The 12,233-nt window shown below is 37.2% G+C and overlaps 3 protein-coding genes across 6 annotated transcripts in view; 2 read left to right on the forward strand and 1 right to left on the reverse strand.

Moving 5' to 3' along the window:
- Nucleotides 1-127: 127 nt before the first annotated feature.
- LOC114873317 (inactive selenide, water dikinase-like protein) lies at nucleotides 128-3,863 on the forward strand. Its single transcript, XM_029181529.2, has 6 exons — nucleotides 128-707; nucleotides 1,313-1,417; nucleotides 1,598-1,859; nucleotides 1,932-2,122; nucleotides 2,201-2,445; nucleotides 2,684-3,863. Exons 1-6 carry the CDS (start codon nucleotides 422-424, stop codon nucleotides 2,834-2,836), a joined length of 1,242 nt encoding a protein of 413 aa, XP_029037362.1. The 5' UTR covers nucleotides 128-421; the 3' UTR covers nucleotides 2,837-3,863.
- A 99-nt stretch (nucleotides 3,864-3,962) lies between these two features.
- On the forward strand, nucleotides 3,963-6,827 carry LOC114873319 (GTP:AMP phosphotransferase AK3, mitochondrial). 2 transcript variants are annotated; one of them, XM_029181533.2, is made up of 5 exons: nucleotides 4,385-4,477; nucleotides 4,601-4,712; nucleotides 5,448-5,567; nucleotides 5,672-5,844; nucleotides 6,000-6,827. In XM_029181533.2, exons 2-5 carry the CDS (start codon nucleotides 4,622-4,624, stop codon nucleotides 6,207-6,209), a joined length of 594 nt encoding a protein of 197 aa, XP_029037366.1. In that variant the 5' UTR covers nucleotides 4,385-4,477; nucleotides 4,601-4,621; the 3' UTR covers nucleotides 6,210-6,827. The 2 variants fall into 2 exon arrangements, with proteins under 2 accessions (XP_029037365.1, XP_029037366.1); XM_029181532.2 differs by lacking the exon at nucleotides 4,601-4,712 and having other exon boundaries at nucleotides 3,963-4,477.
- The window catches only part of LOC114873315 (cysteine protease ATG4D), a 34,685-nt gene continuing 29,279 nt past the window's right edge, over nucleotides 6,828-12,233 (reverse strand). For 2 of the 3 annotated variants that reach the window (XM_029181524.2, XM_029181525.2), the window contains 5 exons: nucleotides 9,519-9,698; nucleotides 9,093-9,440; nucleotides 8,713-8,994; nucleotides 8,237-8,637; nucleotides 6,828-8,151 (listed from right to left, as the gene is read on the reverse strand). In XM_029181524.2, the coding sequence (XP_029037357.1) occupies nucleotides 7,969-8,151; nucleotides 8,237-8,637; nucleotides 8,713-8,994; nucleotides 9,093-9,440; nucleotides 9,519-9,698 (1,394 nt within the window). In that variant the 3' untranslated portion in view covers nucleotides 6,828-7,968. Of the gene's footprint in view, nucleotides 8,152-8,236; nucleotides 8,638-8,712; nucleotides 8,995-9,092; nucleotides 9,441-9,518; nucleotides 9,699-9,929; nucleotides 10,439-12,233 lie in introns of those variants that run through there. The other variant, XM_029181523.2, reaches the window with a different exon arrangement.

Genomic DNA, 12,233 nt, shown 5'->3' on the forward strand with positions numbered 1-12,233 from the left:
GTGGCAATCGTCGACTACGCATGCGTCGATTCGAAAGAACCAACCAGAAGGAGGCAGTGCCACGGTAGGGACACTGGAGGGGCTCTTGGTGGCCTTGCGCGTTCTTCCGATTCCGTGGAAGCTGGAGGCGCGTCCATTTTGTCAGCACGTACGATCCCGGGTAGTCGACGCCGGTGCAAAGTATAATTCCCGTTTGCAACGAGTTCGTGTAGTAAGGGTTACGAAGCCAGTGGCTGTCTGTCGGCGGCGGTCGTGAATTCGTATCTCGAGCGGGAGCAACAGAGAGCGCGACCGGCAAGCGTGAGAACCTACTACTTGTAGATACACGCGAGAATCGGAGAAGCCGTTGGAAGAGAGCCGTTGTTGCAGGGCCGCGAAACGCGTCGCGTACCCGGTTCGTCAGTAGTTTAGTTTTAACAAGATGGCGGAATTACAGGGAACCCCGGTTACACAAGACGCCCTGTCCGTAGCCCAGTTAGAACTCGGTGGGAATCCAAATGCCTTAGCTTTGCGTAGGCCGTTTGACCCGGTGGCACATGATCTCGACGCAACCTTCCGCCTTACGCGGTTCGCCGACCTAAAAGGATGAGGGTGTAAGGTCCCTCAGGAGGTTCTTGGAAAACTCCTCGAGGGACTACAGGCCGACGATGGTAGCGCACAAGATCATGAGCATGCCCATTTTATGCACATGGCCATTCCACGCATTGGTAAGTAGATTACTTTTATTGCGCGCGTACACGAATCTTTATACGCCGACATCTTTGATTTTATGCCGCGTCTTTGTTTTTTTTTGGTTAATTTTCATTTTGTTTATAGCAGTAAAAGCATTAATATTTTTCTGTCGTTTGGATACTATTTCAACATTTTAAAAACCATTTTCAGATAAAGCAAATAATGCTAGAAACACTATTATTAGTCATGAAAATTTTGCCGGTGCAAATTTTTTCCTGTACGGTGGTACTTGATAAGATTAGATATTATCAGTTAGTTGTTACAAAATTTAATTGTCCTGAAAAGCTACTCTGTTAAAGAAACAAAAATATGTTTGTAAATAAATATATCTGCTGGTAGTACTTGGAGTACAATATTGCAATAGTCGGTGCTATCATACCAGCAGCCATGTTATCGCCTCCCGCCCGATTTCTCCCACGCCACCGGAAATATGAGTGTTCTCAACTTCTTAAGATGAGACAATGTATCCACACAAACATATATTATGTATTAGTATAATGAATATTGTGTTCCATGTTCATGATTATGGACTTAAATAAACATTTTAATTTTAATCCATAAATATATTTCTATGTCCCAGGTATTGGCATGGATTCCTCCGTAACACCATTGAGGCATGGAGGGCTTAGTTTGGTACAGACCACAGACTTTTTCTATCCACTAGTTGATGATCCTTATATGATGGGTAAGATATGAATATGATGTCTGTGACTGAATTAAAGATACCTTATTTTACCCCTTTTAGTTTCTTTATTGCATCGATATAGATTCATCAGTTTTAGTAACTTTTTATATTTCCTTTACTAAGGATAAAATGTATTTTGCGACATCCTGTTTGACCATAGCTATTGGAGTACTTTTCTAGGTAAAATTGCGTGCGCTAATGTGATCAGTGACTTGTACGCCATGGGTGTCACTGAGTGTGATAATATGTTAATGCTACTGGGAGTCAGTACAAAGATGACTGAGAAAGAAAGAGATGTTGTTGTTCCTTTGATCATGAGAGGGTTTAAGGATTCTGCTTTGGAAGCTGGCACAACAGTGACAGGAGGTCAGACGGTTGTTAATCCTTGGTGTACAATAGGAGGAGTTGCTTCTACTGTTTGCCAACCGAACGAATACATTGTGTACGTGCCTTACCGCAACGCCGTATTCTTAATCGACTTATTTGACTCTTGATAATAATTTCTAACATTTAGCCCAGATAACGCAGTCGTCGGTGATGTTCTGGTTCTAACAAAACCTCTTGGAACCCAAGTAGCTGTTAATGCTCATCAATGGTTGGACCAACAAGACCGTTGGAATAGAATTAAACTTGTGGTCAGTGAAGATGATGTAAGGAAAGCTTATCAGAGAGCAATGGACAGTATGGCCAGGCTTAACAGAATAGGTACTTGAAGAGTTATGTATTGAATATGAAAGATTTGAAGACAGGGAAGCAATGATTGACTTCTTTTTTTTTTTCTAGCTGCCAGATTAATGCATAAATATAATGCGCATGGAGCAACAGACGTAACGGGTTTTGGTCTTTTGGGGCATGCACAAAATCTAGCCAAACACCAGAAGAACGAGGTCTCCTTTGTTATTCATAATTTACCCGTTATTGCAAAAATGGCAGCTGTGGCAAAAGCCTGTGGTAACATGTTCCAACTCCTTCAAGGCCATTCGGCAGAAACAAGCGGTGGATTGCTTATTTGCTTACCGAGGGAACAGGTTCGTAACAGCTTATTCCATATATTGCAATGATATATCTTAAACCCTGCTAATACAGTAGAGTATATTATGTACCATGGAATACTCTAAAGAAAGGCAGGAAGAGAAATAGAGTTTCCCATGCCAATTTGCAATTTTTGCACTTTGGTGCATTCGATACTCTGACACTTCATTTTTGAGATTCTATACAAAGTTACTCGTTCTGAGTATTTATTTATGGTTTAAAAACGAATTACAGGCTGCTGCATATTGTAAGGATATCGAAAAGCAAGAAGGATATCAAGCATGGATCATTGGAATTGTCGAAAAAGGAAATCGCACAGCTAGAATAATCGATAAACCACGAGTGATAGAAGTTCCAGCGAAAGAGAAAGACGGAGAGCTTTGGTAAAGGATCGAAAATTGTCGTTGATCCTTTCATTTACCGTCATATGTTTAGAAGATACCACACGCAACACAGGCAACACGCATTTACATAAACAGACACCTACAAATTCAGAGCACTTTACATGTGCACCATTCTACGAGGAGCTAACGAATTTTGAAATCTTTTTCACTGGATAAAATACTGATGATTCTATGTTCGTTCCGTGGATTGAAAGCGAGATGTAACAGTAACGATTTATGTGTTATCTTTATTAAAGTTTAATCTCAAGTTTATAGTTTAAGAAGGTAACCGTTTCGTTCTTTTTTGGTTTTTGATTTTGTCGACGAAGCCAAAAAGACGTTGCGGTATAAATACTTTCAACATGTTCTTAGTGGTCTTCCTGACAGCTTTGAACGCTTATTTGAAACAATTTGATAAAAATACGGGGAAACAATGAAAATGTTATGAATTATAGTCTAAGATTAAAACTAAGTACATTATAAGTACAGACCCCCAGGTAGCACTAGGCTCAGGTTAAGCTTTCAAACTGCATTTGATCAAACTTGCGACACGTTGAAAAACGTTTTGGGTGCTTAGCGTTAATCAAGAATGTTAAGATACACAAATGGATGGAAATCGTGATTACAAAGATCTATGAATATATTTTAAAGGGGTATACAGTATCGCAACAAATTTTAACGATACAATGTACATTATTTTAATTCGGGAATTAGGAAAGAAGAAACATTCGAACCATAGTTATGTAAATGCAAATTTTTAAACAGAGGGGACGTTACTACCCCGTAGTATACAGTGACAGGCTTTCAATGCCAACGAGATTTTCACAATTTGTAATTTTGATCTATTGTTACATAGAACGTGTAGGATATCCAAGGGGCGGGGGGGGGAAAGGCCTTCTCTAGTTCTCTCGTTATATACGCCTTTGAAAATAATTATAAAAAAAAGAAGAGATACAAGAAAAAAGAACGAGCACAGGCCCTAATGTTGTATTACTTTTTCATATGAATAAAAGTGCTACTTTGTCAATAAACCAGTCGTGTCATTATTATCAGTACATCCTTCCTCAAACTCGTTGGACATAGTCCATGATAATTCTTATTCCATAATTTTTTCACAGAGAAAATGTTTTGTAATCGCGTTCAGATTGCGAAATACAATGTAAATTTACATCAGTGGCAAGCACAATGGCTTTGAAAATTTATCGCAAGACAGCCAACAGGAAGGAGTAAAACATACCAGGCTCCTACGTTCATTGGTCGGTCAGTTATCTATCTACCGACGCTATAACTGGTCGCCATCATGGTTCACAGGTCAATCGTTATGTAGATACAGTAACATGTTTCGCCTGCCAACAGCTGTAGTTAGCATTGCATTCGAGTGTAAACGTTGCCGTTGAAAGTTAAGGCATAAAGCGTAAGGTTCTCCATAAAAAAATTAACGCATTTTTATTTTGTGCTTTTGTAAGTGACGCTTCAATGGTTGCGTTATCCACGTGGTGTGCCAAAGCTGCGGCCTTCAGGGCCGTGATAATGGGCGCCCCTGCTTCCGGCAAAGGCACTATGTCAGCTCGAATTGTAAAACATTTTAACGTGGCTCACATATCTAGTGGCGACAAGTTACGTCTTCATATGAACAGTAACACCGGTACGTTCGAATCCATTAGTCCCTTATATCGTCGTCATTTTTTTCGTCAGCCACCTTAGACTGAAACCTCTGTTAATCATGATTTTCAGAATGTAATTTGTCAAAAAGATTTTTCGCTTTTAGGAATGTGTTGACGATATATAAATGTGCTGTGAACTCGAAAGTTCTATTCCAGATGCTTTATTTCATGAAACACAACCTGAAGAACGATTGTTTCTTCGATGTTCTTTAACAGGTTAAAATTATCCTTGTTTATTGAACCCTTTATATTATGTGATATCATAAATTTAGACGACACCGGCTGAATGAAACGCGTCTCGTTCGGTTATAAATATTCATTCGAATGTTTCAACATCCGGTTAGAATTACACTGCAATTATTTTGTTTGTTGCTTTTTTAATCAGATTTCTGCCGGTGTTTCATCGCTCCAAATAGCCCGCGTGCTATCCGAAACAATCGGTACGGTCACGTGCAACATAGACTTCCCTTATTCAAAAGTATTGGAATAAAAATGTCCTACCATTTGCCTTATTTGCCTATATTCTTTACGAAAGAAGATTCTATGTTTCACTCTTCATAGCCCTTCCAAGGTTCCTCCTGGGTTCTCCTAAGACTAAGGGCAAAGAAGACTAGTGGGCGGCTTTTTTCCCTGCTCTTTTAACCAAGAGAAGCCTACATTGCACCCGAGTGTACTGTCGAGTATTTAAATATAAATTCCCTTCATTGGTTTAATCGAGCCAATACACTTTGGCTTGATTAATATTAATACATGTATGACCCAATTATTTGCACCAATCTTCTTTACATTTTTTCACGATATCATAAACGAAAAACTATTACAAATAGAAAATTATAATTCTGTAATAAATAAAAACCAAAGTTCCATATGAACCAAGGTTTCAAACTTGAAAATATAAGTAATGTTAATGTGAAAATCAAGATGAATGTAATCGGATTTTCAATGATATAGAATTGGGCAAAGCAGTTTCAAGTTACGTGAAATCTGGTAAATTCGTTCCGGACGATGTAATGATTTCAATGATAGACAAAGAGCTGGAATCGGTGGGACAAGAAAATTGGCTACTTGACGGTGAGTAATTAAATCCGATCGAAACATTTGATATCTTTAACGCGACCGTGAAACAGCTACGCAACATCGGCTAAGTTTGAAATAAATAATTGGCATTGGTACAGGATTTCCAAGAACGTTAGAACAGGCGGAGAAATTACAGAAAAAGCATCCCGTAAATCTTGTACTATATCTCGATGTACCGAACGAAGTGATACTAAATCGCGTGAAAAATAGATGGGTTCATTTACCCAGCGGAAGAGTTTACAATGTTGGATTCAACAGTCCGAAAATACCGGTAAGTAGAGGGGGAGAATTTAAATATATACCTTTGGCCGAGTGCCTACTTAAAACTTCATAATTAGATCGTTCCCTCTTGATTTAGGAATGAATGTAATTCTTGTTTCTAATTTTCAAACTGGTACAGTAATCTTTTGTCTGTGTGTTAAATAGGGTAAAGATGATGTAACTGGCGAACCTCTAAGCAAGAGGGAAGACGACAAAGTTGAAATTGTACAGGAAAGACTGGAAAGGTACTCAGAGGCAACTAAACCACTTTTAACGTATTATGGTAATCTAGGAGTATTGAGAAATTTTCGTGGCAATACTACCGATGAAATGTGGCCACATGTCAAGGATACTGTAACAAACTTTTTATCATAATCTTTGGTCTGGATGTAATGGTTTATAACGCATAATCAACTACGAATTAGTTCAAATTTAAATAATTAATAGCGATGACATGCTTCCATATAGGCAAGGTAATTATACAGTAAGATGTTAAATGTTATTTTTTTTTTACACATACGCACAGGTACTGATATGAATTGAGTGTGTGAACAAATAATGTGGGGAAGATCCGTATATTTTTCTGTAATTTTTATATATGTATAACAATTGAACACTTTGCTTCTATACAGTACAAAGTTTTTCAATTTTCTATCTACCATTTTTACTTTGTTTTATACATATATCATTTGATTTTATATTGTCATTTTTATATTTAAATACACTTGTTGCATTGTCAAATTAAATTTGGCAAAAATATTACTATATTGTAGAGAGTGTTCGATAAAAGTTAAATGATAGCTCGAATCTGTTATATTTTATATAAATCATTTATAAAATATTGTTGTATCATGTTGTAATGAGAAGGGATCAAAAATGTTATGGACCGATTGTGAATCGGTAAGAGATATTTGTTAAACGTTACATGACAAAGGTGTGTACTGAAATGTATTCTGTTGTAACAATTAATAGGAAATAAACGTTCAAACGTAATTCTTATAGTTTCTTTGCGTGTTTATTTTTAACTGTACCGATATAAGAATTTTAACAATTTTCAATTGTACAGATTTTAAACAATATGAGTATAATATACGTGATATATCATGCTCACATTTCTTCTTTTCTTTGAAAAATCAAGTCGTATTTTCTTTGTTTTCTTTTTTTTATAATAATAACAATATTTTAATATGATATACGTTCGTTAATAGCATGTTTCTTTTTTCCATAACATAAAACGTTATGTCGAACTAAATGATGCAAGCACGAGAACTTAGTATAAGTTCAATAACGATCATCGAAAGGCAAATATTAGTATGTTAAATAATAAATAAATAACTTAGAGTTTTATTACGTGAACTATAAATTAACTCAGGCTTAAATATTATAACAGGTAGATGTGGTTCGATATACGTTTTACGCGTTGCTGTTCACACACACGCTTCTTTAATTCAAGGACAAATTGAAATACGGTCATGTTTAATCTTGACAGGAAATTTAATATTGCTGCGTTATTAGTTATATCAGGAACATTTCCGTTAAGGAATTGAGAGATATTTATAAAAAGTTACGTTCCATAGCAAAAATCGTCAACTTACGATCTACGTAAGCCTCGACACGATTATCAATGAGAAAATAATAAATATCTTTCTAAATTATATGCTAAATCAATTTCTTAAATAGTTAATTAAAAGCAATGATTATTTTTTTTTCTGAGATCAAGAAATAAGGTAAATGAAAATTGTGCAAAAACGTAATTGAAATAGAAAAGCCGCATTAAGTTATGATCACAGAATTATCTATCGACGATATATAACACGTCTAATATAGATGTACTATCGCGAGGAAAAAAGTATTCGACATATTTTAAATCCACGTCAGTCGTTCAACGAACATGTTGAGATCTTACAGATCGTGTTGCGGCATAAATTCATTTAAGAAAATAACATTTAACTGTCCCAATTTTAATGCAAAGTTCTACTTGCTGAAGTCATTAATTGGTTTATCTTACTTGTACATATGTATGGACGAATGAACGGAGAATTATGATTAATGGCAGCCATTATCATTATTCTCCAAAGAATTATTAATGAATGCCTTTAAGTACACAGTATTCCTTAATGCTGTGACAAACATCTTACTGTACCAGTTCAAATTCCTCGCATTCGTCAAGATCATCATCGTAAGATTCATTACCTGGAAAAGAGGTAGCAGAAGGAATTGTTTCAGCAATTTCAATGTTTCGATGAAGATCTTTTCCGCTCCCTTCGCAGAATAAAAACATCGGATAGTCGACCTTTTCATCTTCTGGCACCAAATACTGCAATGTTAAAAATATACTTCTTGTTGGCTATCTATGCCGTTTAAAACGTAATTCAGTATCTATGGGGAACAGTTATACATACAGAGGGAGAAATCTCCATAAAGTTAGTAAACTGCATTCTGCTGTGAAAATAAAATCCCACGCAACAGCTGGGATCCATTTTGGAAATTAACATTTTTCTTGGTGAAGTACAATGAAAACTTGTCAAGGGAAAATTATCTTTTAATACATCAACAGTTTCTTGACAATAATGTGGGTCTAGATTAATTAATTTGTCTTCCTGGAAACCAATGAAATAAAGAGAATGCCGAGGTCGTCCACCGATAACTCCGATACACGTTTCTAATGTAAGTAAATGCGTTAAACAAGATGTATAAACGGGATTTAATTTATCGGTACCAAGCCTTAAAGGTACGAAAAGGATAAGAGACTTCCATTTACCGTCAGGCATTTGACACACACTTTCTACATCTTGCAGATAAACTGTAAGCAAACATTATAACATGATTAGATAAAGACCTCGAACGTTATTTATTCCAGCTACAACTATTTTATTACCTGCGCAATCTTGAGCAACATAAACCGCTAAATTATTAAATACTGGATGATTTTTAGCTGCATGTTCCACCGCTTGACTTAACAGATGAGCAACAGAACACGGTCCGTACCAATCTCCTGCGCGTTTTCCCCATAGAGCACCAAGAGACACAAGTGAGTGTATAGAAAATGGAGATATACGTTCAGGTAAATCTCCAAATGACTGTATAATTAATCTGTGATGACTTTCATTCAAATGTTGTTGTTCTGTTTTTATTGGTTGATCCGGGTGCCACCGCCATTCTGTAGGAAAAATATATATTATGTATACAAAAGATAAACATTTATTTACAATTATTACATTGCAATTTCTTGCTAAAATTTTTAAAGAGAATAAGTGCCTCTTCCAAGAAAATGGCAGACCAGTGCCTGTGCCAACATCATTTGGCCGCTACGTAGCATACAACCCCAACCGCAGTCGGTGGTATACGTGGAACCATTTAATATAGGAAATTCTCTTCTGTATGTTAACCAAAGACGCGACGTAAAGTCCTTTTTGAATTCCTCGATACCATCTTCGAAACTAATAGCATCCATTGCTAAGGATATCTCGCTTCCTGTATCTAGCGTTTTCTCAGCTTCGGAAGCTTTCTCCAGAAATTCTTCTGGCTTTTTACGATAAATTTTCCCAAGCAAACATACCGGAGATTCTTTGGAAAAATTTGGTTTCACCATCTTAATAGTCCAGCCTTTGAATAAATCATATCTGCTTAATACTCCTTATAACATAAGGAATGGATAAACGAATTAGATCATTTTATACTAACCATATTTTACATTATTCCACATAGATAATAATTTTGTTTTCACTTTACTATCAACCTCGGTTGTAGCACTAGAATCATCCATGGGTAGTCCATTGTTTGAGTTAGTTAATTGTATATTTGGAATACGATCCGTAGCAATCATCCCAGAAAACAATCCAATCGTACTGTTAGTGAAACCTCCTAAAAATGAAATGAATATTTGCATAGCAATGGGTTACAACGTTTCAAGGAACATTCAATACTGTAATCAGTTACAGGAAACAACTGTTTATACAGACAAAGCAAACATAAAGAGTTGAGGTCATGACTAATAGAAACGAATCATCGTTCGTTGCGTCCATAAATGGTAAAATTAAGAAACGATTTTTCTGTCACTGCTCGTAGATAATTCGCGTTAAATCTGATACCTACCTAACCTCTCCCTGGAGGGTTGCACCTGTCCATTCATACCCAATAAGTAAATCTTAGAAAGCATGGATTCCAAGACATTTAAGTACCGCAGGGAAAATTGAATCACATTTTCGTACTGGTACGATTGCGGTTACGCCAAAATCGTACCACTGTATCACGTGTCGTTCAAACAACTGATTAATATTGTCACAGAACAATTTAACGCGATTATGCATCGGCCGATGCACACGCCGAGCTTAATACAAAGGCTTGTTACAAGCCTACTGTCAACTTAACGCTTCATCGCCTCAAAGTGAAATACCAGCTCCGTAAGACACTCTAAAAACGGCTTCCTCTCTTAAGGACGTGAGTCAATTTTCGTGAATAAACGAAACAAGCGGTGTGACTAAAAGCAAACGATCGGAAATAGTTTGAAAGATACTCGGAACAGCCGACAGAACAGGCAGGACGCGTGTTTACAAAGAGCGTTGTGAAATTTAAAGCGCCCGTTATGAACGTCGCTCCCGCCGTCTAGCGGTTAGTTTAAACGTTATACGATTGCACGCAAGTGCATTGCTGACTCGTTAGGATTGCGCTGACCAAATCTGATTTCGAAACAGTTATATCTTATCGAAGAATACACATATGTAACACTCGAGAAATATTTGATCAATCGAGCTAATATCATAAGGAAACAATCAATAGTTTCCTTTTTTTGGTCTTCAATTGGCACTCGATAACTACATTTTACGCGAGACTTTTTTTTATCGGTGTATTAATTACAAAAGTAAATTTTTTCAAATATAGATTCGATCCACGAGAAGTTACTAATTCCCAGAGAAAATAGTTACAAATACTTCCTGCTTAAAATGAGATTATTCTATTTTTAAAACGAGGTTCGAAATTTCAGAGTATTCTTTAAATACTCTATTGCCGGCAATCGTAATTCATCGTCCCTTTATGTTGAATATTCTCGTTATTGCGGTACCATGTACAAACGGATACGGACTAGTTCCTCGAATGGACCACCATTTCGTTAATTAATACCGTTTCTTTCGAGAGGCTAACAAACGTTACATCGCTTTTATCCGGAATTAAAAATCCCCCACCGTCGACCCCAAAGCGTTTATTCGATAAAAACTTCAACCAAGCCCCGGCAGTCTGTTTAATTTATTCGAATTATTAATTAAAACTTCATCTTTGTTGATTTTGCAAAAGAAGGAAAAGAAAAAGAGAATATTACATAAGAGAGTCGCGATTCTCCCATTTCTTGATTTTTAAATATTAATCGATTATCGTGTAAAATGGAATAACAAAAAATGTTGAATCACGACAGCCACCAGGAGAGCAGGATTAATGGAGAAATAACGGAGCACAACCGGGTTCTACGTTATCCTTTTTCATCGCGATGGAATAATATATACCTACTTTTATCAGGAAGGACCAACGAAGGGAGGAAATGATTCGTAAAACGGTCAGAAAAGGACAGCCGGTGGGTGCGAGGGGTAAAAGATTTCGAAGAAAGAAAGAAAGAAAGAAAGAAAGAGACGAGGTTAGTCCGTCATGCGCGTCTTGTCGCGGAATAACCAATGAGATACGCGTATCCCGGCTTACCTCATTGATTACCACGTTCGCGCTCGTTCTAAATTTCACATTGTGCTGGTTGTCGCGTAGCTATGGCAAAATATGAATTGGTTTCTGGTGACGGGCATCGCGTCCGTGAAGCAAGATTGATGGAAGGAAATGGAACGACGTGCCTGTCAGTACAATAATCTCTTCTCTGGTTGTGTTGCATTAACAATAGCCGACGGCAGGTGTATTGAAAGCTTCGGGGTAGATCTGCGCGATAGGGATGGGCATTGGCGTAACTAGGATTTTTCTCTAGGAGGTGGCTAGGTCCTTTAGGTTTATTAAAAATATCAAGTGTCTAGTGTGATTTTAACCCTATTTCTTTGGGAAGGGCCCGATTCGTATACTGAAAGGACCAGGCCCACCCCTGCCTCTTACCTAGCTATGTCAATGAAAATATAATATGCGTACCTCTGGATAATACTAATAAAAGTCGGCACGCAGTTGGAAAATCAATGCAAAAGGACATGCATAGCGGAGATAATTATTTATACAATAAGTATAACTCGTTCTTGTTTTGACGAGTCGCAGGGGGTAAGGAGATAAGGGTGGGATAGAAAGGGAGTGGGACGGAAATTAGGTCATGCAAGAATATCGACGTAATCACGGTGCACGGCTCGAATAAGGACATTTAACGAGTCACGCTTCTTCTCTCGCGAGATCCTTTCTTCCGTTGCGTCGAACACGGCCGATCAA

Source organism: Osmia bicornis, chromosome 11, assembly GCF_907164935.1.
Source record: "Osmia bicornis bicornis chromosome 11, iOsmBic2.1, whole genome shotgun sequence".
NCBI classification, from domain to species: domain Eukaryota; kingdom Metazoa; phylum Arthropoda; class Insecta; order Hymenoptera; family Megachilidae; genus Osmia; species Osmia bicornis.